This window comes from Gorilla gorilla, chromosome 3 (genome assembly GCF_029281585.2).
Source record: "Gorilla gorilla gorilla isolate KB3781 chromosome 3, NHGRI_mGorGor1-v2.1_pri, whole genome shotgun sequence".
Classification (NCBI taxonomy): domain Eukaryota; kingdom Metazoa; phylum Chordata; class Mammalia; order Primates; family Hominidae; genus Gorilla; species Gorilla gorilla.
In genome coordinates this window covers 91,979,713-92,007,697 of record NC_073227.2, presented here as the reverse complement: position 1 = coordinate 92,007,697, position 27,985 = coordinate 91,979,713, and the positions used below count along the sequence as shown (strand labels likewise).

The 27,985-nt window shown below is 36.8% G+C and overlaps 1 protein-coding gene across 1 annotated transcript in view; it reads left to right on the top strand.

The window, feature by feature from the left end:
* The first annotated feature begins 1,101 nt into the window (after positions 1–1,101).
* Positions 1,102–27,985, top strand: part of GC (GC vitamin D binding protein) — a 42,473-nt gene continuing 15,589 nt past the window's right edge. The window contains exons 1-7 of the mRNA XM_019025819.4: positions 1,102–1,220; positions 15,782–15,851; positions 16,751–16,883; positions 19,546–19,757; positions 21,249–21,381; positions 21,683–21,777; positions 27,068–27,197. Of these exons, the coding sequence (XP_018881364.1) occupies positions 1,163–1,220; positions 15,782–15,851; positions 16,751–16,883; positions 19,546–19,757; positions 21,249–21,381; positions 21,683–21,777; positions 27,068–27,197 (831 nt within the window). The 5' untranslated portion in view covers positions 1,102–1,162. The remainder of the gene's footprint in view (positions 1,221–15,781; positions 15,852–16,750; positions 16,884–19,545; positions 19,758–21,248; positions 21,382–21,682; positions 21,778–27,067; positions 27,198–27,985) is intronic.

Below are 27,985 nucleotides of genomic sequence, written 5' to 3'. Positions count from 1 at the left end.
CCCTGCACCCAGATTACCTTAATTAACCTCATAGCAATGTTGTGTCGAATGTACTGAGTTATCACCACATTGCATATGAGGAAAATGAAACTTAGAGGGGTAAAATAAATTTCCCAAGGTTACACAGCTATGAAAGCTGAGTAGGGATTTGATTTTAGAGCATGTGTAACAACCTGTACCTGATCATTTCCTGAAAATAGGGCTACTGCAAAAACCAGGAGTGGAACTCATCTAATTCCAATGAATGATCTACCTATGACTCTCTAGACAAGTCACAGAATTTACCCAGTGCTCAGTTCACTCTTCTGTAAAATGAAGATGTTGGATTTCATGTCCTACAGGGCCTCTCTGAGCTCTCAAGTTACATGCCCATAAAATATACTAGTTGTAAACTATTAGTAGAAGGAGCTTTAAAATCACTGTAGGGAGTCCAAGATTTGCCACTAACTTTTTATGATTGGCAGTGGTGAGCTATTTAACTTCTCCAGTTATTTGCCTCACTTCAAAGGTTATTTTTCATATATATGTCAGTGCTTCACAAAGTGCAATATAGCATAGAAATACAAAGTACTATGCCATCATCTAAAATCAGATTACTTCATAGCATCAGAATCATGGATTTAAAATATTATGCTGAATTGGCTTCTCACTCTTTTTCCCCTTTTACTTAGAACATCTGGTCTGCAATATTTTAAGGTAATGCTTATTTGTAGTAGATTTAAACAAAGAGAGGAAGAGAGGTAAAGAGAGAGTTTCCGATTTTCCACTTACATATGAGAAAGGTGGGGTGTCCAAAGAAGACACATAGCCCTATACAGGGGGAGAAGGTGTGCGTTACTAACATATTAAGTAAACTTTAGTGAGGAACAGCAGTGGAAAATAATCTATATATCTTGGCTCTTTTGCAGTTTGACAAAGTTAATGATTAAAATCTCCTAGATTTTCCACTACAGTATCCCCAGGGTGTCTATTTACCTTGATTGATATTATTTTATCTCTTTTGGGCCAAAGATAACAGCCCCTTGCTTCTGTGTAGAGATTAATAATTGATTAATTCATAGTCAGGAATCTTCGTAAAAAGGAAACCAATTACTTTTGGCTACCACTTTTACATGGTCACCTACAGGAGAGAGGAGGTGCTGCAAGACTCTCTGGTAGAAAAATGAAGAGGGTCCTGGTACTACTGCTTGCTGTGGCATTTGGACATGCTTTAGAGAGAGGTAAGATTTCTTTTGTTGTGACCATTTACAGGAATTCTTACTAGTTTAATTTTATATTATCACTCAAAAAATGAAATAAAAAGTAAGAAACAGAAGAACTGGTGAATATGTTGGTGAGAGGGATAAGGACCAGAGAGGCATTAATCAGAGCTCCACGATGCCATGTAATGTTGAATTGGAATTGACAAAAAAAATCAACACAAGAATCTTGTTAAAGAAAGTAAATGGAATGATATAATTTGTCAATTATCTCTCCCTCCTTTGTTGATAAGCAAGACCTAGAGAGAATAATTTAAAATTAGACATTGGCTAATTGTTACAAGATAATGCAAATAAAGACTGTGATCCACCATTAAGCATTTATTCAGACTTCAAATATTTATTACCATTGAGTGTAATATACCATGCCAATGATGCATGATGTCAACTTAGAGATTTCTTTGATCCCCTTAGACAAATCCTATACATGCAATATTTGAAAATGCATTGTATTTTTAAAAATATCCCTCACATAAAATTTTTCTATAGCTATGAAACACAACCACAAATAAGATAATTCAGTTATATTTTTCATTGAAATTATTCTTCAGATGGTGTGTTCATCTTTGGGCAATGTTTAAAAATTTTTTTACCTGATAAAGACTGAGATTATGGGAAGTATACAACTTTATGAATTCTACAGCTGGGAAACTTTTCATCATTAGCTTCAATTTACTTTTCTGGCTGATTCTTTAATGTTCACAAGGGACATCTGCATTTATCCTGCTTTGTAAAATTAAGGTTTTCATTTAGTGCTGTCAGTTAACAGCCTCACCTAATTCGTACACTATTATTCATGATAGTAATGTATTTTACCAGTGGAATAAAATGTGTGTTCCCAAGAATTATCAGTTATTAACTGTAACATGAATAACCTTACTCTTGACTTTTTATTCTTCTTCTTACATTTATTTTCCTTGGTCTTACTTTCATCATTCAAATTATTTTAACTCGTCTTACCCATCAATTCTTAAGTAAGCTATGCGTCCTTAGGTAAGATTACAAAGTCTTTCCCAGACAGCATAGGGTATAAAAAAGCAACATAAATTGTGTCCCTTATAAGACCTCTGAATAGGTCATGTTCCAAGAAATCCCTTTAAGTCTTATTCTTTTGGCCAAGGATTTGCTGGGGCAGATCTGATCCTGAAAAATCCTACTGAAGTAGGTTCAGATCAGGATCTTCAAACAGAGAAGGTCCAATAATGGCTAGGAATTGGAATTATATATGGAGGCCATAACCAGGAGCATGAATCACCATCTTAGACTGCTGACTCAATAGGTGCACATTGGCTTCACCTCAAAGAATGAAAGTGTCCTTTGGAGAATAACAGAGCATTCTGCAATCTCTATTTCAACATTCTCAGCAGTCCTCAGATTCTGATGAAATGGATGCTAAAAACCTCCAGTCAGTCGCCTAGAAGATCTAAACTTCATTCTTATAACCCATGTGCCATATGCCAGATAATATCTTGAGACATACATAATACACTTGTAAGCATTAACTTTCAATATTTGGGGGGAGTAGTCCTGATCTATCAATTCTCTATTCTCTAATACCTGAGCATGACCCAAAGACCAAGTCAGCAGTTTACTTAGAAGCTAGCTGTGTTCTTTCCTGGCAGGAAGTTACAAAGTGTACAGATTAAGGGAGTTCTGAGAACTCTTAGGTTCTGAGTAGCCTTGTATTGTGGGGGATTGGTTTGAATTGCAGTTTTCTCTGCCTGTTTTGGTTCTAAAGAGCTGACCACCCACAGCATTTATTTAAGCACCTGTTTCAAAGTATATTACACTCAAGACTTACCTTGAAAAGAAGTTTCTGTGGCCAAATATATTTAAGAAATGAGCCATAATTTATTCCTTCTTGGTGGTTTCACAATCCATGCCTTTGTTGTCCTAAAGGTTCTGAGAAACACTACAGGAAAGAAATCTTATCTAACTCAGAGTATCTAAACATATTGACCCTTTTCTACAATGTCTATACCTGTGGAACTATTCTTTGGAAACCTTGGGTCTAAAATGGATACTTTTACAGATGAACCTTTACTGGACAGGTTCCAATTAAGCCAGCCGTCTCCTATCAAACAGCATTGGGAATCTTGTTCCCAAGCCACTGGGTACATCTTGGAGAAAAGAGCTTACCAAATCTGCTAAATCTGGTTAGTGTCATAAGAAAATGTCCACTTTTGCTACCCTATGAAAAGCAACAAGGCAGTATTTCCCAGTTGCCTACAAGTAGCTTCTTCCCCTAGGACTGAAATGGATGAAACACTAATATACAATATATCTTTCCCTCTTCCCTTCCAAAGAAACCAAGTAACAAAGACTGGTGATACAGCTATAAAATTTTTTTTTTAACTTGCAGATAGAAAAGTTACCTTAATGACCAGGAAACATTTATAAAAATTGATTTTTAAAATTAAACTACACCAAAAAAAATCTCAGTTTTAAGTTACACACTGTTAACAGAGCACTAAAAATATTTTTTTTGCATTTTTTCTTTTCTTTTTTTTCGATTCAAGTTTTCTTTTTTATTACTTTTATACTTTAAGTTCTAGGGTACATGTGCACAACGTGCAGGTTTGATACATATGTATACATGTGCTATGTTGGTTTGCTGACACCCATTAACTCGTCATTTACATTAGGTATTTCTCCTAATGCTATCCCTCCCCCTGCTCCCAACCCCATGACAGGCCCCAGGCTATGATGTTCCCCACCCTGTGACCAAGTGTTCTCATTGTTCAACTCCCAACTATGAGTGAGAACATGTGGTGTTTGGTTTTCTGTCCTTGTGATAGTTTGCTCAGAATGATGGTTTCCAGCTTCATCCATGTCCCTGCAAAAGACATGAACTCATCCTTTTTTATGGCTGCATAGTATTCCATGGTGTATATGTGCCACATTTTCTTAATCTGGTCTATCATTGATGGACATTTGGGTTGGTTCCAAGTCTTTGCTATTGTGAATAGTGCCACAATAAACATACATGTGCATGTGTCTTTATAGCAGCATGATTTAAAATCCTTTGGGTATATACCCAGTAATGAGATGGCTGAGTCAAATGGTATTTCCAGTTCTAGATCCTTGAGGAATAGTCACACTGTCTTCTGCAATGGTTGAATTGGTTTACACTCCTACCAACAGTGTAGAAGTGTTCCTGTGTCTCCACATCCTCTCCAGCATCTGCTGTTTCCTGACTTTTTAATCATCGCTATTCTAACTGGTGTGAGATGGTATCTCATTGTGGTTTTCATTTGCATTTCTCTGATGACCAGTGATGATGAGCATTTTTTCATGTGTCTGTTGGCTGCATAAATGTCTTCTTTTGAGAAGTATCTGTTCATATCCTTTGCCCACTTTTTGATGGGGTTGTTTGTTTGTTTCTTATAAATTTGTTTAAGTTCTTTGTAGATGCTGGATATTAGCCCTTTGTCAGATGGGTAGATTGCAAAAATTTTCTCCCATTCTGTAGATTGCCTGTTCACTTGATGGTAGTTTCTTTTGCTGTGCAGAAGCTCTTTAGTTTAATTAGATCCCATTTGTCAATTTTGGCTTTCGTTGCCGTTGCTTTTGGTGTTTTAGTCATGAAGTCCTTGTCCACACCTCTGTCCTGAATGGTATTGCCTAGCTTTTCTTCTAGGGTTTTTATGGTTTTAGGTCTAACATTTAAGCCTTTAATCCATCTTGAATTAATTTTTGTATAAGGTGTAAGGAAGGGATCCAATTTCAGCTTTCTACATATGGCTAGCCAGTTTTCCCAGCACCATTTATTAAATAGGGAATCCTTTCTCCATTTCTTGTTTTTGTCAGGTTTGTCAAAGATCAGAGGGTCATGACACAGCTACAAAATTATTGAGGTAATCATGCCAACAGGAAATAAACCACTGCAGTTGATAAGAGCTGTTGGCAAAAACAGGTTTTTATTATGAACATTTTCCTTTTTGCTTTAAGCATTTCATTCACAGCATTTTTTTTTTATTAAACATGATATAAAACTGCAAGAAGAAAGTTCCTTTTGGGTTGGTGGGTGAGCTACACTTTTCCTTCTCTTCCTTCCTTGTCAAAACAGCCCTACACAAGGGCTGAAGTCATACAGCTCTCATCACTGAGAGCAATGTTAACCTCCCTGAAAATCAATAGCAATGTTTCATCTTACTGATATGAGGTGCAATGCCACATATGCAGTCACCAATATGTAATATAAGGAGAAGTGTGCACACTCTGTAAAACACCACCAGCTTAATCTATTTAGGATAGGAGAAAATGAAGAAACCTCTAAAAGGAATTGATGATGCCCTTCCCCAATATTTTTGGTCACCTAACTTCTTCATTCTACCCATTGCTTCTTCTCTCTCTCTCCTATTTTTCTCATTCATTCTGATCTGACCACACTGGCCTCCACATTATCTCACACTCTAAGTCCTTTGTACCCCAGGGCTTTGCATTAGTTCTTCTCTATTCCTAGAACATTGATTGTCTAGATATTCTCACAGCTCCCTTCCTCACCTTCTTCAGGCATCTACTCCAAGTCTATTTATAGAGGGGGCTTCCCTAGCCAACCTACCACAAATAACACCTACCAGTCCATTATCTTCTATCCCCTTATTTGGATTTTTTTTTCTTCTTAGCACCTAGTACCTTACCTTATCACTGGTTGTTCATTTGCTTATTGTAACAAATATAGAATGTAAGCTTTGTGAAATTAAGAACTTTTGTTATTTCCTGTAATTCCCAGTAATAGAACATTACTTGGCATTTAGTAGGTGTTCAAAAAATTATTGTGTAATATTACAAAATTGGGATTTTGTATATGTATGTCTACCATCAGACTCAGGTTCCTTAAAGATTGGTGGCTTTAGAGTTTTCTTTCATATGATGCCATGCTCCCAGGAGATAGCTGATGTGTCTGTGTGTGTTTTTGTGTATGTGTGTAAATAGATATGTACATAAATATATACACTCATATGTATAACAATGATCATGAACTAACTGGATTTAGCTAATAACAATAATAATAATAATAATAACTGACAGCAATATTCTGTTTCCTGAGGATACAATCATCTTCATTTTACAAATGAGAAAACTGAGGAAGAGCAGAGAGGATAAGCAACTTGCCAGCGGCCTCACTATCACCTAGGGTAGCAGGAATTCAAATCCAGGTGGTCTGTATCCAAAGCCTCTATCTTAAATCATGATAAAATACAGCCTCGTATGGATGTTTTCTTTGGCCCTCATGGTTTGGGCCAACAAAGTTTCTTTAAGTCTGTCTTTAAAGTCTCATTTAACTTGTCAACATTTTAAAACCTGGAGATTCCACAAAAAAATTTAGATTTCTAGCTTCTCTGGAAACACAGGAATGTGTGGTAATAAGGGCCAAATTTTCACATGGCAATGATGAACTGGAGCTGAATTGTCACTCCTCCTTTTGGACTAAACCCTCAGTTTTCACCACTGAGCATTTAATGCTTTCTTCCCTTGGATCAAATGTAAGTTGTGTGGTTCCTAGATCCTATGAGCATTTGGGTTTGCTAACCTGGGTGTCATGGTAAAATAGTAACCTGAGGTTTAACACTACCTAAAGAAAATAATATTAACAAATGATTGTATCTTTACATTTAAAATAGGCAAAATAATTAGTTACCAGCCATTTTTATTCTCTATAAATGAAATCACATATGAATTGTTTAAATATGTTTACATTTAACAAATTGTGTTTTTCATCCTAGAGAAGTGAAACTTACATAACTTTTTTTTGAAAGCTGATTTAGAAAGATTTATTGGAATATACAAGGAGTGTTATGTAGTTATACATGTCTTTCACATTCATATCTGCTGATGCAGCTGAATTCCTATGTGGGTTTTATTTTATATATATATATATATATATATATATAAACTTTGAGTTCTGGAATACATGTGCAGAAGCTGCAGGTTTGTTACATAGGTATACATGTTCCATGGTGGTTTGCTGCACCCATCAGCCCACCATCTACAGTAGGTGTTTCTCCTAATGCTATTCCTCCCCTGGCCCCCAACCCCCGACAGGCCCCAGTGTGTGATGTTCCCCTCCCTGTGTCCATGTGTTCTCACTGTTCGACTCCCATTTATGAGTGAAAATATTTTTATATGGAAATAACTGTGATTTTGTTATCTATTAAAAAATACAATAGCAAGAGCACAGTCTTAGAATAACACATTTCAGTCTTCAAATTTTACTACACGAAAGTAAATTTGTTATTTTGATATTATCAGTTCTGCTGCAAATGTTAGGTAATAATTGGTTTTAAAATGAAAATACTTTTATTTGACAATTGCATACTAGATTTTAAAAAATATAAATAACAAAATACGTGGTTGGATTGTTGACTAGGCTAACATTGAAGCGAGTGTTCCTTTTAAGTTATCTTAGCAAATACGTCTAAGGAATTATATCCTGGTGGCAATTGGAATGTAATATCTAGTATATATCCTGTAGAAAACATTGGCATTCCATTTTCCATCTACATGATACTGCAAAGCTCATTATTAATTTATTTGTTTAAAAGGCTCTCTTTAGCCTTACTAAGACAAATGAAGTGCTATAAAAGCACTTAAAGCAACGTATATCACAATGGTTAACACAAAATAGCATTGAGTGCTTGATAGTGAAATTTCCCATTTAAATTACAGTGCTTACAAGTGTCCAATAATAAGCCTTCAGTTTCTTACTGGGATTTAATAAGAAAATTAGAAAATTATATTCCATTTATGAAAAAAAATTCTTGCTAACACATCACTATAGGAGACAAGCACCATAAAACTCTTTTGGCCATACTAAAAATTAATATATAAATATCTACTTTTTATAATTTTAAAAAGATAAATTACTAATCTTTGAAATAGAAATTTTCCTATGCAAGATAATGCGATCTGTTGGACTTCAAATGCATTTAAATGGCTTGGGGATCTGTTTGACAAAAACATGTGTGATGACAGAGACATAAATAATGATACACATCCAATATATCCTCTCCATTAGATTGCATAATTTGATTTCGGTTTATACAGTATAACTTCAGTAGTCATTAAGATGTGTATTTTATTAGGAAACAGTGAAAGGAAATCACCCATGTACAGTGTTTTCTGGTTTAAAATGTACTGTTTTTTAATTGGCAAATTATAATTATATACATTTCTGGGGCACAATGGAATAGTTTGATATCTATATATAATGGGGAATGATAAAATCCTCAATGAACTCCTCTACCATCTCACTGCTTATCATTTTTTCTGAGGCATTTGAAATTTACTCAAGTTATTTTGAAATATAAAATACATGATTAACTATACTCACCCTGACGCAAAATAGATCTCAAAACATTCCTCCTGTCTAACTGAAATTTTGCACTATTTTCCCAGCAGCTCCTCATTCCCTCCCTCCTCTTCTCCCTGCAGCCTCTAGTAACCATCATTTTACTCTTCTGTGAGTTCAACTTTTTCAGATTCCATATAAGATATAATGCAGTATTTTTCTTTCTGTACCTGGCTTATTTTACTTAACATATTGTTCTCCAGGGTCATCCATGTTGTCACAAATGACAGAATTCCCCTCCTTCTCTTTTTAAGGCTGAATAGTATTCTACTGTGTAAATACATCACATTTTCTTTATCCATTAATCTGTTGATGGACACTTAGGTTGTTTCAGCATCTCGGTAGCTGTGAATAATGCTACAGTAAACGTGGGAGGGCAGACATCCCTTCAACCTATTAATTTATATTTCTTTGGATATATACCCAGAAGTGGTATTGTTAAATCATATGGTAGTTCTATTTTTAGTTTCTTGAGAAACATCCATACTGTTTTCCATAATGGCTGTACTAATGTATATTTCCACCAACAGTGGAAAAGAGTTCCATTTTCTCCACATTCTTGCCAATGCTTGTCTTTCAATCTTTCTGGCAATAGCCATTCTAACAGGGGTGAGGTGATAGCTCATTGTGGTTTTAATTTGCATCTCCTTAATGATTCCTGATGCTGAACATTTTTTATAAACCTGTTGGCCATTTGTGTGTTTTCTTCTGAGAAATGTCTGTTTGGGTTCTTTGCTAATGTTTTAAATGGGTTATTGGTTTTCTTGTTATTGAGTTGTTTGAGTTCCTTACATATTTTGTATATTAACCTGTTATCAGATATGTGGTTTGCAAATATTTTCTCCCACTCTGTGGGTTGTCTCTTCACTTTGTTAATTTTTCCTTTGCTGTGCAGTAGCCTTTTAGTATGATGCAATCCCATTTGTCTATTTTTGCTTTTGTTGCCTGTAATTTCAGCATCATGTCCAAAAAACTCATTGCCTAGACCAACATCATGGAGCTTTTCCCGTCTGTTTTCTTGTATTAGTTTAACAGCTTCAGGTCTTACATTTAAGCCTTTAATCCATTTTGAGTTGATATTTTCTCAAGTTTTAATTGAGATAGATCATACATGGCTAGCCAGGGAGGCAGAATCACCACCACTTACTGTTTATATCACCTTATCAAAGGAGTGCCATGTGGAACTATGACTGTGCCATCCCTTGTTGAATGATACTTTCTTCAGATTTTATAATACTTGCTTAATGAAGTGACTTTTATGGGAATGTCCAGAATTGTGCCAGGCATCCAGGACCTAAAAATTTAGACATGATCTTTGCCCTGAAAGAACTTTCATGGAAAATAAAGACAATTTTGCTTAAAGACAATATTAGTATATGCCGCCTTTATAAGATCTATTAGCAAACGTCTAGTGAGTATTACTTCAAGTCTCTATCACTACTAAGACCAAAGCCTGAGTCTTTCAACCAATCTGCTTACCTTTCTATTTCCCTGTGCCAAACCCTGCAAACTTTTTCATTTAAAAAAAAAAGGGGGGGCCGGGGGAGAAAATGAAGAATAAGAATGACTTTTTTCCAGGGCTGATAGTCAAAGATAAAGATTTTTAAACAGGCATGAATAATAATGAATCTTTCGATACCATAAAAAGAATATCACTAAATTTCAATAGAGTAATTCTCTAACTCATGGACAAAATGTGCTCAAAAAGTTATATGTTATTTAGAAGTTAAAGTACAATTTTTCATAGAAATAATTTAAATATGAGATGAAGTTCTTAAAATGATGCATAAAAATAGGTAGTAAACATGGAATGTAAACTGTGATAACCACAAACCTCATAAAATTTTTGTGAAGATTAAAGCAGGTAATACATGTCAAATATTTAGAACAGTACCACCAAATTGTTGGCACTCAAATTTTAATTGTTATCATGATATTATTATTATTTATACTTATATTGCTGTAGAATCTAAGTGCTTCAATGTGTTCTAAGCTTCCAAATTAAATGCAGGGGATATCACCTTTACCCATCCCAAAAGTGGAAGAGGCAAACCTCCTCCTCTATCTTTACCCCTACAAAAGCAATTACAGATGAGGAGGTAACCAACCCACAAAAGGAAAGAGAGGTGGGATGAGATGCATGGAGAAAAAATGCTTCCTCTGGGACTTTGGTAAGTGTCACAAAGGACAGGCTACCACCCGAGGTGAACCCAAGGACATTAGTTTGAGTGAGTCTGTGATGCTGTCTCCTATTGCAGTTGCAGTTTCTGAGTAATTAACCCATTGACTATATATCTTTTGCTGTTTTCGTTTGTGCTTGAATTTTCAAAGTCTGAAAGGATGCTCAATTTGTCGCACTGATATCATCCTAAGAGGTACAGTTAACTTCTAGATTAGTTTATCTATAGATGTCATGTGGGTCTCTGGGTTTAGTATTAAAAGGGTTGAATTTCTTTTCATTGACTCAAGCTCAAACTTTTTCATTGGCAATATTTTTCGTGATATAGAAATCTCTTATAACCAGATCAGCTTCCTAAACCAGCTCAATAATGTTTACTATTTAAGTCAATTCACTACTGTGAAATGAACAATATCATGCCTGACTAGTTTGAATAAACACTGCAAACCATATTCTCAAAAGGTAAATTTATTTAAAAAAATACTAACAAATATACTGAGCTTTTCTGACATGGATGACTCTGTCAGTACAGAATAGAAATAAAAATGCCAAAGAAATGAAATTGTGAAAATATAGAATGCCCAACAGAGCTGTTAAAGCCCATGATTCTCCAGAACACAATAGGAAAACAGCACCTTGAGATAGTTCCTAGCATCCTGTATGAGCACTTATTTATGTCAATGATATTTAGGATCCATTAATGTACTTGGTATATGAATAACTGTTCTAGGGAGCCAAATTAGGTTTTAGTGAAAGACTAGTAATAGTGAAGGCATCCAAATACCTACTTTAATAAACTTTGTAACAAAGCAGTATCTTATTAGCTATCCCCATTACAACGAAAGTTACATGAGGGCAAGGATGTGTCTATTTTGGGCTCCATTGTGTGTTCAAATTCAATATTGAACCCAATGCCTGGCACAAAGTAAGCCTCAAAAAATATCTGTTACGTGTATGAATGAATATTGTCAACTCTGTTGGCAGAGGTAAGGTGCCTGAAGCAGCAAAGATTTCCTGAAAATAAATCACACTGGCTTTCAAAAGTTCAGAATTAAACAAGACTTACCAGAATGTTTCACAATATAGATAAAAAGTGGAACACGCTATTGCAGAAAGCAAAAATTCTGTTAGTGAAATTTGTAAACACTTAGTACTGTGGGGGGTCACTTCATGTGAAAGTGATTTCATCAGAGTCACTAAGATTATGCCAATATTTACTAGGGCCATATCAAAGTCCAAATCACCTTCTTTATAACCAAATGGTACATTTGAAAACAGAGCGTATAATTTTACAGTTCATTTGAGACAGGATTTAACTATATGAATTGGAGTGAGCTCAACTGGTTTTACACCAAAAACACTTATTAAGCAGTATTCCATGGAACGGGGAATCAATTAGTAATAATCACATTGCAAATTAACTTTAGTATTTATTTGCTGTATTTGAAAATTGAGACAATGATTGACATACATTGGCTTTGTCTTGTAAGCTAGATATCTTCTCTTTGGGCAAATGAATTTATAAAATTATTTTATCAGAAGTACATTTTGGGTAGCTCACCTGAAAGATCATGGTGCGACAGCTTCCTCTACAGGTTATTTTTATATTTTAATTCTGAGCTTTCTCAGTATCCCTCTTGAGCTTCCTCCCTTGCTTCCTGTTATGCCCAAGGCTGAATGTTCCAGCAAAAATAGTTTCAAAACCTCTTTAAGCCTTATTCATTCCATCTAGTTTCCCACTTTTCTCTCATCAGTTTGCATTCTAACTAAAGCAGTATATAATGCCCACGAATTCTAAAGTGCTGTGTGCAAACACAAATAGTTAATTAAATTCAAACTATTTAATGGGATAACATGCAGTGCCCAGTTACACTACCTTCACATGCACACTCACATTCCCATAATATATGAAATGAAACTTTACATTTTTAGTGAAATGAGAAATCAGAATCTGGAAGGCTAGAAACAAAATATTTCTCAAAATGTTCATCGGGGGTACCCCATTTGAATACAGATTTCACTTTGCATGTTATTGAATGGTCACAAGAGAAGTACTAATAAAAATAACCTCTTCCATTTTGTAGGGGGGAATTTAAACAAACTTAGCTCCTATTTATTATAAGGAAAAGAAGTTCTTATTAGGGCTATTTTGTGTATGTCTTAAAATACAGTAAGCCTTGGGAAAAAATATTCCTTATAATCTCTCGCGATTTTTAAAAGAGACTAGATTATAATCCCCAGCAAGTGATCTTATAGATGATGAAGATACATTGTACTAAATTCAGGGATCTTTACAATATATGGTTATTTAAATCTATTTTGATATTTACAATGATAAAACAAACTCACCTCTTCAAAAGGCTGCTTTCACTTCAGTTATAAAACAGACACAGTTGGAATAAAGATTTCTTACTAGAATCTACTGCCATGTTAACTGCCAGCCATTTCTCCTAGCTCTGCTTTAGGAGCAAACTAAAACAACTCTTGACATCGTAAGTACAGCTCATCACCACATGAGGACAGTTCTAGCCCTAATTATTCTTCTCTGTGTTCTAGTCTTCAATTCCATAAAATACCATTAATGATTAATGGAAGTTTTCTGCCTTGCTTAACCTTTTGAACGTGTCACAATATCCAGCCTTGTAAACTAATCGATACATTTCAGAAAATGTACAAGATGTGAAGGTTCTCAGACATTACAGAGGTTTGTTGCAAGTGGTTTTTTTGGTTCCACTGACAATTAGCTTTATCAACTCTACTGCCTTGTCCTAGTTGCCAGAATAACATCGGATTCAGGAGTCAGGTATGTGGGTTCTTTTCCACCTTCTGTGTGGTTTTGAGGGTGTTTGAGTAGGTCTCTTGTTAAAAAGTGCTGCTGAAGAATGTCTTTTTCTCACAATTATCAAATCTGACTTTTCTCACCTCAAAAATATTTTGCGGGGGTATCCATCCAAAAAAGTACATGCTGCGACTGCTTCCTCTACAGGCAATCTGACATTAAACAGGTGACATTAATCTGATGAGTCCTAAAGAGAATCTTAAAAAAAAAAAAAATACAACCCTTTCAAGGCTGTATCTAATCACCATCACCTCCACTGCAAGCCATCAAATAGAAACTTCCACCCAGGCATATGTTTACACTGTCTTCCATAAAATTGTAACTGTTAGAGAGGAGAGGAAATCTTTGGGATTAAAGCCTGACAGCAGTTACCGTCACATCACCTGAGATGACTTTCCCAATCTTCAAAGTGAGAAGGATAAACCACTAAAAGTTAAAGCCACTTAAAACAGAGTAGGCAATTTATATACTTCCTACATTTTTTTCCGAAGATATAACATCACAGGAGGGAAATTTCCTGCGCTTATTTGCATAAATGATGAGTCAGGTTAGGAGAACACTGACTGACTTTGATGTGTCCGCCCTATTACATATGTGATGGACATGTTGAACAAGGGGGTCTCATGATTAGTAACTAGCTCTTCCCCGTAGCATGAATGAACTCAAGAGCAGGTACTGTGATTTTTCTGTTCCCTCTCAAATACCAGTGTCATTTCATCATGAGAATGGCTAGTTACATTTAATAGTCAAAAATGTTTTAATTCATTGAAAGTTGAAGCTACTCCCCCATTCAGGCCTGTTTCAGTTCTGTTGCCTGTGGTGGGAAAGGAAGACACAGATACCTGCCTCTTGTCTCCTTTGCCTATTCTCTTTTCCTCCTTCCTCCTACTCTCTAGGCTGCTTCTAGCTCCTCCAGGGCTAACACAGGAAAGGAGAAGCTAGTAAGAGAGATAGCAGCAGGAAAAACTCAACTCAATGGACAAAAAATTCAATGGGCAGCATGGTGAGCCAAGGTTGTCTCCTCTGGTTACCAAGATGTGTAAAGCTGCCGTTTTCTCTTACTGTGTTCTTCGGTGATCTCTCTCCCTTGTTATTCCTGGAGATCTCTCATATGCAGCTGGCACCTTAAGACTCTCCTCTGGGCCCCTGGTTTTCAAATTGTCTACCTCCACACAGAGACCCAACTGTTGGCAGTCCACTGCTCTGTAGATAGCACTTTGTTGGGGGTAGAGCTGGGACTGGGGGAAATATATTTAAGACAACTCCTAGCCAGCTCGCTCTCTTGCTTGAGCTACACCAGGTCTGCAGGTCACACGACAACTTCCCACCCAGTCCTCTGCTTTGTTCTCCAGGCCACTTAGCAAGCCCATCACCCTCTAGATTTCTCCAGCCTGAATCAGACACCTGTCCATTACACCCCAAATTCCAAGAGCTCCCTGTCAAGCGCTGAGTGGTTTCTTGAAGCCCTTGTCACTATATGAAAGTGAAAGGAAACACTTCCCACCATCCCCCAGACTCACCACACTTTGTCTAAAATATTCTTTGCCTGATTTCCACCTTGTCCCCAGCTGAATTCCTAGCCTTCCCTTAGACAGCCAGGAGCCGAGTAGCAGAGCATGGGTGGCAGCACTAACTCTCCTGTACCTCCTTTAAAGTCCTGCATTAGTGGCGCCAGCCCCTCGCCTTCGAGTGGAGACAGTCTCCAATTATTTGTAGTTCTGTTTTTCTTTTCAGGCCTTAGGTAAAACTGAGATAATAAAAGAAGGAAGGGAGGAAGCAGGGTGGGAAGGAGGGAGGGAAGGAGAAAAATTCTCATTTTGGTATCATTATAAAGATAGGACCTAATAGTTGCCATATCAATAGCTTCTGACTCACTAGTTGACATGTATCATTTGACTCACTTATGTTCAGTATTAGTTTACTCTCTCCTTTTGTTCTGCTGGTGACTAAAATATAACAGAATGTCATAAAATTGTGGCCTGTTATGAGAGAAGAGCTAGAAAGGCCCCCAAAATATGAAATTGCATATAGACATTGAGAAAATACGACTTTCATTGTAGGCCACGTGGAAGATCACTTTATACATGTACATGTAACATAATATTCATCAAAAGGGGACGCATACAAATTTTTCTGTTTCTGCCTCCTAGGCCGGGATTATGAAAAGAATAAAGTCTGCAAGGAATTCTCCCATCTGGGAAAGGAGGACTTCACATCTCTGTAAGTGTGCAGTAGCCACTCACTCTGTTGGTGATTTGATCTTGAACAAAACTGAGTGTGAGGTAACTTTGACTCAGCATGGAGGTTAATCCTTAATTCTTGCCAAGAGTAAGAGGACAGAGCCCCAGGCCCAAGGTAGGCACAGGAGTCAAGCAAATTAAGGACATCCAGAGATTCCAGATGACCTCTGGTTACCACAGTCTAAGAATTTGTCAACAGTAAGTTTATGAATGAGTTCAAAGATAGTACGTAAAGCATAGCTTTCTAAGGTCATTAAAATGCAATTGTACATTCTAGGAATCTGGGAAACCAAGGCAATGAGGTACAGAGCAAGTACATTTGGGGAGGCTTAAGAAGGACAACACCAGATTGGTTTGATGGAAGACCTAAGTTCAATTTCTACTGCTTTCCAAGATAAATTTGCCTAGAACAAAAACTGCTTTTTAAATTAAACCTCATTTTTTTCATTAGCCAAATAAAGAAGTAAATGTGTACAATATTTCATTTAAACATTGAACAGGTTTCATATTTTAATGTGCCAAAATGTAAAAAGAAAGTTTCAGTTCTGGTCGGGCACGGCGGCTCACGCCTGTAATCCCAGCACTTTGGGAGGACAAGGAGGGTGGATCGCGAAGTCAAGAGATCTAGACCATCCTGGCCAACATGGTGAAACCCTGTCTCTACTAAAAATACAAAAATTAGCCGGGCGTAGTGGTGCACACCTGTAGTCCCAGCTACTCAGGAGGCTGAGGCAGAATTGCTTGAACCTGGGAGGCAGAAAGTGCAGTGAGCTGAGATCACACCACTGCACTCCAGCCTGAGCGATAGAGCGAGACTCCATCTCAAAAAAAAAAAAACCTTTCAGTTCTAATTGATATATTGTCTTATTTTCCCCTCAGGTCACTAGTCCTGTACAGTAGAAAATTTCCCAGTGGCACGTTTGAACAGGTCAGCCAACTTGTGAAGGAAGTTGTCTCCTTGACCGAAGCCTGCTGTGCGGAAGGGGCTGACCCTGACTGCTATGACACCAGGGTAGGTTTCTGTGGCTGGCAGTCTCTGTGGCAGCCCAGAGAAGGAAGCCAAAATAGGCCTTTATGCCATGTGTTGAAAAAATTTTAGACAGCAACTCCATTTACTCCTAGTTTGGGGGAAATATGAAGCCTGTTGTGTTTACAGCCTGGTTTATTCTAACATAATGAGTCAATATTACCCATTATTCCTACAAGGTTCAAATGAGAAAACTGGGTCATAGAGTAATTTAGTGATTTATTAAATGTACATTGCTAGCAAGAAGCAGTTATAAAATATAAATCCAGATATGACTCTAAAACCTAAGTTTTTATCACCATACATTTGATCTTCTCAAATATCAGCCCATGGATCATTATTCTAAGTGAAGTAACTCAGGAATGAAAACCCAAATATTGTATGTTCTCACTTATAAGTGGGAGCTAAGCTATGAGGATTTAAAGGCATAAGAAGGATATAATGGACTTTGGGAACTTGGAGAGAAGGGTGAAGGGGGTGAGGGATAAAAGACTATACATTAGGTACACTGTACACGGCTCCGGTGATAGGTACACCAAAATCTCAGAAATCATCCCTAAAGAACTTAGCCATGTAACCAAAAACAAAATAGTTTTGTTCCCCCAAAACTATTGAAATTAAATATATATGTATATATACATTTTATATATTATATAATTTTATATATATATATATAATATCAGCTCATGAACCTCTTGAAAGAATCCTAAAATATTGTGTATAGCTTAAAAACCTGATCATAGCTTTATCCTCTTTTATCATCATGCCAGGACTGGTACCAAGTGCTCCAGAATAATTTAGTGTTGGTTTCAAATTTGGGAGGAGGATTCAAAAGTTGCCCTGTATGCACATAACTAAATTCTAGGTTTCTCCCCTATAGCACTTATGCAAAAATTAAAATGCTGAAATGACATGTTCAGACAGTAGCTGAAAAGAGTTAAATCTAAGGAGTTTCAGCAATTTATTAATGCAGCCATCAGACCTGATGCAAATGACATTTAGATGCATTTTGATAAAGGCTTTTACAGACAGATTTGTCTCACTGTTCAAGCCTTCAGCAGATATCATACAGAAACAATGCTCCAAAGATCTGATTACAATAGATTCTACACAATGAATATTCTTACCCATTAATTGCTTTACCTGTCCCTTATCTATTTTTTCAGAATTTTATAATCCTTTTCTTCCACCAAGTTCATAAATATTTTTTATTTCAGCCTGAACTTCTGTACCACCTTAAAATAAGAAAGCATCAAATCATCAACATGACAGAGCACATTTTTATTTTATTTCATATATTTGCTAATACATCCCTTAATCAGAGATATGATCTGTCTCTACAATCCTGGAGCATAAGAAAACAGATATGGCATTGATATTTTTTGCATGATATATTTCTCTTTCTCCTGCTTGTTCAAAACATTTTTGAAAAGTGTTTTGACATTTTGTCAACCTTTTTTTACTTGAAAGAAGGTAACTTTAAAAAGGCAAAAAGAAGGGTTGCCAGGGAATGAATGGAAAGGAAAAAGATGGACTGAAAAGAGAGATAGGATGAAAAACAGTCTAACTTTTAACTTCTCCGAATCTGATGAAAGGATGATACGGAAGACGGTGAGAAGTTAGTTTACATAAGTAATTCATCACGTTGCCATTCTTCACTGGTAGAAAAGATTTTTAGAAATTTTACCTCAAAAAGATGACTAACTTATAAAGTAAGTATAAGAACATCAAAGTACTGTTTCCCATATAAATCCCAAAGTAATTTTTTCCATGATGACTATTTCTATTCTTTTTTCCTCTATGGTGACTCTATTTTAGATTTTAATTTCAAGTATGAAATTTTTCCAAAAAGAACATTTTGATGCTACAATTGTTTTGATGGTGCTTAGTCTGCTCACAGGTATCAGTGTATCATTGCTGAAGCAGTAAATGCAGGTGCATCAGTGGTTTTCAACCTACACTGCACCTGCACATAAATCTTGGAGCTTGGGAAAAACAGATTTTCAGGCCCTATTTTTGACCTACCGAATCAGAATTTCTGTGTTGTGCAACCAAAGCATTTTTTATTTTATGCACTCTATGAGTAATTCTGATGCAAAAGCAGGTTCAAGAATCATTAGGTAAGAGAATGCAAATAATGTAGAAAGTTAAAGGAACCAGCAATCAAGAGTCTACTCATTTCACAAAGGGAGGGAAGGAGAGCTCATTTAATAAACAGAGGGAGGTCCTCCTCACTCTTATTGGGGCATTTACAGCAGAAAGCAGGTGGGAGATGATGACAGAATCATCTGTGGAGCTTTTTCAAATGACCCTCTCATCCTCAGAGATGTTAATATCCCCATGGAGGAACACTAGGCTAGAGAATACAATTCTAATGGCTCTAATCAGATAAACACTGTCCATTTGTTATTCAAAGTTCTATTTTTGTTCTACTCTGAGGAGTCATTTATTAACATAAATAAGATCCTATACTTGCCGATAATCACACAACTTGTCATGTTAAAAAATCACTTCATGGAGCCCTTGGCATGAATACATAGTTATAAATGAGAATTTTCTAATTATAGGCTAAGATATTATATTAAATGGAAGTCTAAGAGCCTGGAAATTTACATATATATGAATTTCCTTTTTCCTTCTCCTCCAGACCTCAGCACTGTCTGCCAAGTCCTGTGAAAGTAATTCTCCATTCCCCGTTCACCCAGGCACTGCTGAGTGCTGCACCAAAGAGGGCCTGGAACGAAAGCTCTGCATGGCTGCTCTGAAGCACCAGCCACAGGAATTCCCTACCTACGTGGAACCCACAAATGATGAAATCTGTGAGGCGTTCAGGAAAGATCCAAAGGAATATGCTAATCAGTGAGTGCTTTCATCATAAATAGAACTTTAGGACCTAAAGTATCAGAAATGACTCTAATCTAACCCCCTACTCTGTGGAAACACCTCTTCTACAGCAACCTGAACAAATTCTGATAACTTGACTGTCATCCGAGACAGCCCATCTTCCCTTTGGTGCTGAGTTTTGTGAATGCCTTTCTCAGAGATAAAATCAATTTTCCCAAACTCTTACTAACCCTAATCCTATTATCTGAACCAGAATCACTTGAGTGTCCTGTCCACATGATATATTTTCAAATATTTGACAGCCCCTGTGGTGATTTCCCTGATGCTAAGGATCATTGCGTATGTCATATGGTAGAAGCAATTTTATTGCTGTACACATTTTAAATACTTAATTTCCAGTATAGCATAAAAAATAAACAGCGTCTCTCTTCACTCCTATACATCCCAGAAACATGTGACGTGTACGTGTAAATATGACACATCTACTACATCAAGTAAACAAGTAACCTTGAAATTTTTATTGTTTAACATGCATAAGGGGCCAGATTATACACTGAATCTTTATGTTAGTCTTGGAAGGTCACAAAAATGAACAAAACTGGGGGAAAACACATTTATTAAAGTAAGAAATATACACATATTCAAAAACCAGAAGCAATGTCATTCAAAGTGGTCACAAATTGTAAAAATTAGTAGGATTGCTCATTCCTGTCAATTTTCAAAGAGGATTTTGCCCAGAATTTCAGTCCCTTTTAGATCCATAAGGACATCTATTCCCAGAAATAGAAATTATTTCTTCCAAAAAATAAGTAATCTATACATAATAATTATCTAAAATAATAAACTGAGATAGATAACGAAAAATTAATCTAGCAATTACATTCATTTTAATTAATTCAATTAGCAGCTTAATTAACAAGCAGATACCATGGGTGATGCACCTGACCAGACATTAAGTGAATAAAGGGACAAATGGCCCCTCCTCTCACACAAACCACATAGCAATTTGTAAATCTATTTTTAATGAATATACTGATTAATAGTGGCCAGTATTATAACCTTTTCTCTAAATTCTTAGTGTTTTTTAGATATTAAAGCTATAAATTAATGTAACATATATCCTTTGTCCATCAAAATACTTACTAAAAAGTAGGTTTTGGGGGCCAAGCATGGTGGCTCACATCTGTAATCCTAGCACTTTGAGAGGCTGAGGTCGGAGGATCACTTGAGCCCAGGAGTTCAAGACCAACCTGGGCCAATTAGTGAGACCTAATTTATACAAGAAATTAAAAAATTAGATGAGCATGGTGGCATGCACTTGTAGTCCCAGCTACTCAGGAAGCTGAAGCAGGAGGATCGCTTGAGCCCAGGAGGTTGAGACTGCAGTGAGCTATGATTATACCATGTACTCCAGCCTAGATGACAGGGCAAGACACTGTCTCAAATAAAAAAGTAGATTTTGTTTATTCACAAATTTTTTGACCAATTCTATTTTTTCCTCCACAGATTTATGTGGGAATATTCCACTAATTACGGACAAGCTCCTCTGTCACTTTTAGTCAGTTACACCAAGAGTTATCTTTCTATGGTAGGGTCCTGCTGTACCTCTGCAAGCCCAACTGTATGCTTTTTGAAAGAGGTATGTCCCATTTTACTTATTATATGTTTACGTTTTTTTCTTCTAATAGCATTCCTTTTAGATAATGGTAGAAATTGAGATTTTGCAATCAGTAAAAGTTTCTAAAATGCCACCCTTGCATCTTCTTAATTGGAAAATAAATGTAATACCTCTGGAAAAGTAATATCAATAAGTTCCTTTCACCAGTGTTCAGTTTCCTATTCATTAAAAAATCATGAAATTAATAGTCCCTATTTTTGCCATTTATACAGTCTTCAATGAGTCTTGACCATATAATGAGATTCTTTCACTTGTTTTCTAGAGACTCCAGCTTAAACATTTATCACTTCTCACCACTCTGTCAAATAGAGTCTGCTCACAATATGCTGCTTATGGGGAGAAGAAATCAAGGCTCAGGTAAAGATTAAGTGCTATTGTCATATTTAGATGTTTGGTTCTGCACTGTCTATCCATAATATTAGGGTTTTTTAAGAAGCTGTCTATATTGAAAGATATAAAATAGACTTTTCAGCTCCAATAATCTTCAAAAATCTGGCCAAATTCTTGTTTTCTTTTCTCTATACAGATTATGAAAAATAAGGAAAAAGTTTATGTCATAAAACATGAGATTTGCTTTTAATCAATCTTTTCCATATAGTTGACCACTAGAAAATATTTTTTCAGTGTTCATATTAGCATATGTTACAAACAAAAAAGCAAAACAAGAACAAAAACAAAAACAAACCAAAAAAACACAACCTTTTGTTTATTACCTATTATTTGCCTTGCCCAATTTTTCTTGGAATGAGACAGCTGAATTCTTACTTGTTGTATGAAGACTTGTGCTATACAGTATATATCTCTTGCCCTTCATTAATTTATTCTCATTAGTTATCTACCTTTGTATTAGTCTATTTTCACTCCGCTGATAAAGACATACCCGAAACTGGGGAATTTACAAAAGCAAGAGGTTTAATTGGACTAACAGTTCCACACGGCTGGGGAGGCCTCACAATCATGGTGGAAGGCAAGGAGGAGCAAGTCACATCTTACGTGGATGGCAGCAGGCAAAGAGAGAGCTTGTGCAGAGAAACTCCTGTTTTTAAAACGATCAGATCTCATGAAACTCATTCACTATCATGAGAACAGCACAGGAAAGACCCACCCCAATAATTTAATCACCTCCCCCTGGTTTCTTCCTACGACATGTGGAAATTGTGGGAGTTATAATTCAAGATGAGATTTGTGTGGGGACACAGCCAAACCATATCATCCCACCCCTGGCACTTCCCAAATCTCATGTCCTCACATTTCAAAACTAATCATGCCTTCCCAACAGTCCCCCAAAGTCTTAACTCACTTCAGTATTAACTCAAAAGTCCACAGTACAATGTTCAGCATTAACTCAAAAGTCCACAGTACAATGTCTCATCCAAGACAAGGCAAGTCCCTTCTGCCTATGAGCCTGTAAAATCAAAAGCAAGCTAGTTACTTCCTAGATACAATGGGGGTACAGGCATTGGGTAAATGCAGCCATTAAAAATGGGAAAAATTGGCCAAAACAAAGGGGCTACAGGCCCCATGCAAGTTCAAAATCCAGTGGGGCAGTCAAATCTTAAAGGTCCAAAATGATCGCCTTTGACTCCATGTCTCATATCCAGCTCATGCTGCTGCAACAGGCATATTCCCATGGTCTTGGGCAGCTCCACCTCTGTGGCTTTGCAGGGTACAGCCTCCCTCCCAGCTGCTTTCAAAGGCTGGCATTGAGCATCTGTGGCTTTTCCAGGTGCACAGTGCAAGCTGTCAGTAGATCTACCATTCTGGGGTCTGGAGAACGGTGGCCCTCTTCTCATAGCTCCATAAGGCAGTGCCCCAGTAGGGACTCTATTTGGAGGCTCCACCCCCACATTTCCCTTCTGCACTGCCATAGCAGAGGTTCTCCATGAGAGCCCTGCCCCTGCAGCAAACCTCTGCCTGGACATCCAAGTGTTTCCATACATCCTCTGAAATCTAGGTGGAAGTTCCCAAACCCCAATTCTTGACTTCTGTGCACCCACAGGCTCAACACCACATGAAAGCTGTCAAGGCTTGAGGCTTGCACTCTCTGAAGCCATGCCCCAAGCTCTACATTGGCCCATTTCAGCCATGGTTGGAGCAGCTGGAATGCAGGGCACCAAATACCTAGACTGCACACAGCACGGGAACCCTGAGCCTGGTCCAAGAAACCACTTTTTCCTCCTAGATCTCCAGGCCTGTGATGGGCTGGGCTGCTGTGAAGACTTCTGACATGTCTTGGATACATTTTCCCCCATTGTATTGGGGATTAATATTCAGCTCCTTGTTACTTATGCAAATTTCTATAGCCAGCTTGAATTTCTCCTCAGAAAAAGGGCTTTTCTTTTCTATCACATTGTCTGGCTGCAAATTTTCTGAACTTTTATGCTCTGCTTCCCTTTTGAAACTGAATGCCTTTAACAGCACTTAATTCACCTCTTGAATGCTTTGCTGCTTAGAAATTCCTTCTGCCAGATATCCTAAATTATTTTCCTCAAGTTCAAAGTTCCACAGATCTCCAGGGCCGGGGCAAAATGTCACCAGTCTCTTTGCTAATACATAACAAGAGTCACCTTTGCTCCAGTTCCCAAAAAGCTCCTCATTTCCATCTGAGACCACCTTAGCCTGGACCTTATTGTCCATATCGCTATTAGCATTTTGGGCAAAGCCATTCAACAAGTCTCTAGGAAGTTTCAAACTTTCCCACATTTTCCTGTCTTCTTCTGAGCCCTCCAAACTGTTCCAACCTCTGCCTGTTACCCAGTTCCAAAGTCACTTCCACATTTTTCGGGTATCTTTTCAGCAGCACCGCACTCCTGGTACAAATTTACTGTATTAATCTGTTTTCATGCTGCTGATAAAGACATACCTGAGACTGGGCAATTTACAAAGAAAGAGGTTTAATTGGATTCACAGTTTCACATGGCTAGGGAGGCCTCACAATGATGGTGGAAGGCAAGGAGGAGCAAATCATATCTTACATGGATGGTCGCAGGCAAAGAGAGAGCTTGTGCAGAGAAACTCCTGTTTTCAAAACTATCAGATCTTGTGAGACTCATTCACTGTCACGGGAACAGCTCAGGAAAGACCCACCCCCATGATTCAATCACCTCCCACCAGGTATCTGCCACCACATGTGGGAATTGTGTAAGTTACAATTAAAGATGAGATTTGTGTGGGGACATAGCCAAACCATATCAACCTTATATTTGCAACCTTCACTTTGATTTTTGTATGACTACTGTTAACTTGTATTTTAATTTTGATAGTTTCTATGCTGTACTTCTCTCATACTTTCTCAAACATCTAGATTTGCCAACTTTTTTTCCCTCCGTACTTACAGTCTCTTTGATTCCTTCTACTATCCTCACAAGTTGTTTTCCTCTAATGATAATCAAAGAACTTCTTGCCAGCAATGCATAATAAGCTTCCGTAATGGGAATAGAAACTACTTTCTTGTCCAGGCGCGGTGGCTCACACCTGTAATCCCAGCACTTTGGGAGGCCGTAGCAGGTGGTTCACGAGGTCAGGAGATCGAGATCATCCTGGCTAACACGATGAAACCCCGTCTCTACTAAAAATACAAAAAAAAAAAAAAAAAATTAGCCAGGCATGGTGGCGGGCGCCTGTAGTCCCAGCTACTCAGGAGGTGAGGCAGGAGAATGGCATGAACCTGGGAGGCAGAGCTTGCAGTAAGCCAAGATTGCGCCACTGCACTCCAGCCTGGGGCGACAGAGCGAGACTCTGTCTCAAAAAAAAAAAAAAAAAAAAAAAAAAACTAGTTTCTTTAAATATAACGGTCCCTCAGAACTACTTGAATACTCAATGACAGTTTCTCTAGTCCTTTCTTTAGTTTTCCTTTTACACAGAGATAGTAGTTTGACAGGTAGAACAGAGGGAATTTATAATATAAAGCCACCATATATATAACTTATATAATCATTAAGTGATACTTGTATTCATGTCCAGAAATGTACTTCAAGGAAATAGCATTTGCTATGTACAGATTTAGCTATCTGATAAGGGTTTAATATTTGGAATATATAAGGAACTTCTATAACTCAATAATAAAAAAACAAGTAGCTTAATTAAAATAGGGGTAAAAGACTTGAATAAACAATTATTGAAACAAAATATACTAATGTCCAATAAACATATGAAAAGACGCTCAACGTCACTAACCTTAACATACATGCAAATCAAGTCTACCGCCATACCACTCTGAACACGCCCAATCTTGTCTGATCTCAGAAGCTAAGCAGGGTCAGGCCTAGTTAGTATAATAATTGGATGGGGGAAATGCAAACCATAACTACAGTGAGGTATCACCTTATACCCATTAGGATAATCACTATCAAAAGAACAGAAATTGGCAAATGTTAGCAAAGATGCATAGAAATTGGAACGCTTGTACACTGTTGGTAGGAATGTAAAGTGGTGCAATCATTATGGAAAACAGTATGGAAGTCCCTCAAAACATTAAAAATAGAATTAACATGTAATCCATCAATTCCACTTCTGGGTATATATCTTAAAAATTCAAAGCAGGATCTCAAAGAGATTTGCACTTCCATGTTCACTGCAGAATTATTCACAATAACCAAGAGGTGGAAGCAACCCATATGTCCATCAACAGATGAATGGATGAAGACAATGTAGTATATACATACAATGGAATATTATGTAGCCTGAAAAAAAAAAGAAAATCCTGTCACATGCTACAAGGATGAACCTTGAGGACTTTCATTATGCTAAGTGAAACATGCCAGTCTGAAAAGGACAAATACTGTACAATTCCAACTCATACGAAGTATTTAAAGTAATCAAAATCATAAAGACAGAAAATAGAAAGGTGATTGCCAAGGAATGGGAGGATGAGTGAGGGGAAGTGGGAGCAGAGCAAATCAGTGTTTAATGAGTATAGAGTTTTAGTTTTGCATGAGAAAAATTTCTAGAGATCTGTTGCAAAGCAATGTAAATATACTTAAAAACTGAATGTATACCTTAAAAATAGTCAAGATAGTAAATTTAATGTCATTTTCACCACAATTTTTTAAAATAATATTTAATCATATTCATGATATATTAGGAATATTAATATTGAAAAAATATTTAATGTTATTCCTGGTATATTAAGTGAAAAAGGCAAATATGAGAATAGTATAGCATACCATTCACACATAAAATACTGAAAGGTTACACACCCAAAATGTGAACATTTATTAACTCTGTGGTGTAAAGCTACAGGTCTCTATAGTTTCTAAAAGAATTTATAAAACACACTTTTACAATTCTGTGAGAGGCCACAAAAATACAACATTGGCCTTATGAATAGAGATAAAGAGACATTTGTGACTTCTTCATCGATGCTTTAGATCTAACATTTTAAAGTAGTGCTTTCATTATGTATATCTGGCAAGAAGAGAAGCTGCATTTGGGTACTGAAAATTTGAAAAGATTCATTAGGGATCTCTTGATCTTGAGTCTGTGGCTTGGGTACATAAGATCTATCACATGGCAGATGTGCTCCCATGCATCTCTTGAGGCCAAGGAGTTGAAACTGTGATATTATTTCTCCAAATAGTGCGTTCATCACGAAACCAAGAAAACTGAGAATGTTGATAAGCTAACAAATTTATTTTTAACTGTTTAGCAATCTCATAAAGTTAGCCCAAAAAGTGCCTACTGCTGATCTGGAGGATGTTTTGCCACTAGCTGAAGATATTACTAACATCCTCTCCAAATGCTGTGAGTCAGCCTCTGAAGATTGCATGGCCAAAGAGGTAAGACAAGCTTTATTATCATTATCACCATGTGCCAGGTATTGAGTGCCAAGTACTGAGTGGCAGGTACTCTTCTAAGCTCTATTTCATATGCATTATCCTAACAGATGCTCACATGTATTCTATGAAATATAAATAATTATTAACATCACTGTACAGGTGAGAAAACAGAAGATTAGTAAGGGTCAATAATTTGTTACCACACAACTAGTAAGTGGCAAAGTCCATATGCAAAGATGAGATTATCTGATTCCCAAGACCTTATGCTGCTTGCACTGTATGGTATTCATTACCACATATGGTCATTTAAATTTAATTATAGTTAAAGTTAAACATATATGTTTAAGTTGAATATGATTTAAAATTCAGTTCTTCAGTTACACTAACCACATTTCAAATGCACAATGGTATTGGATAGTGCAAATACAGATCATTTTCATTATTGCGTAAAGTTCCATTAAGCAGCACTTCAACCTTTATACTAGTAGACGCTACTACTGTTTTTATTATACTTTTTATAATTTGATGCCCATCTCAATTTTTTTTACCATTTTTCATTTTCATAATCCTTTAAAACTATTTAAATTTGAATAATTGCTTTAGCTGAAGGTCAGTCTCCAAGATCTTGTCAATCTCTGTAGTAATAGATACATTGCGTTGCCTTGTCTTTTTCCATTAAAAATGCATGTCTGTGTTAATAGATGCTTTTCTGTAAGGATTTATAATGGCTAAATAGGACTCTGTTGCCTATATCCATGTCATGTATTACATCTATCCATCTAGACACA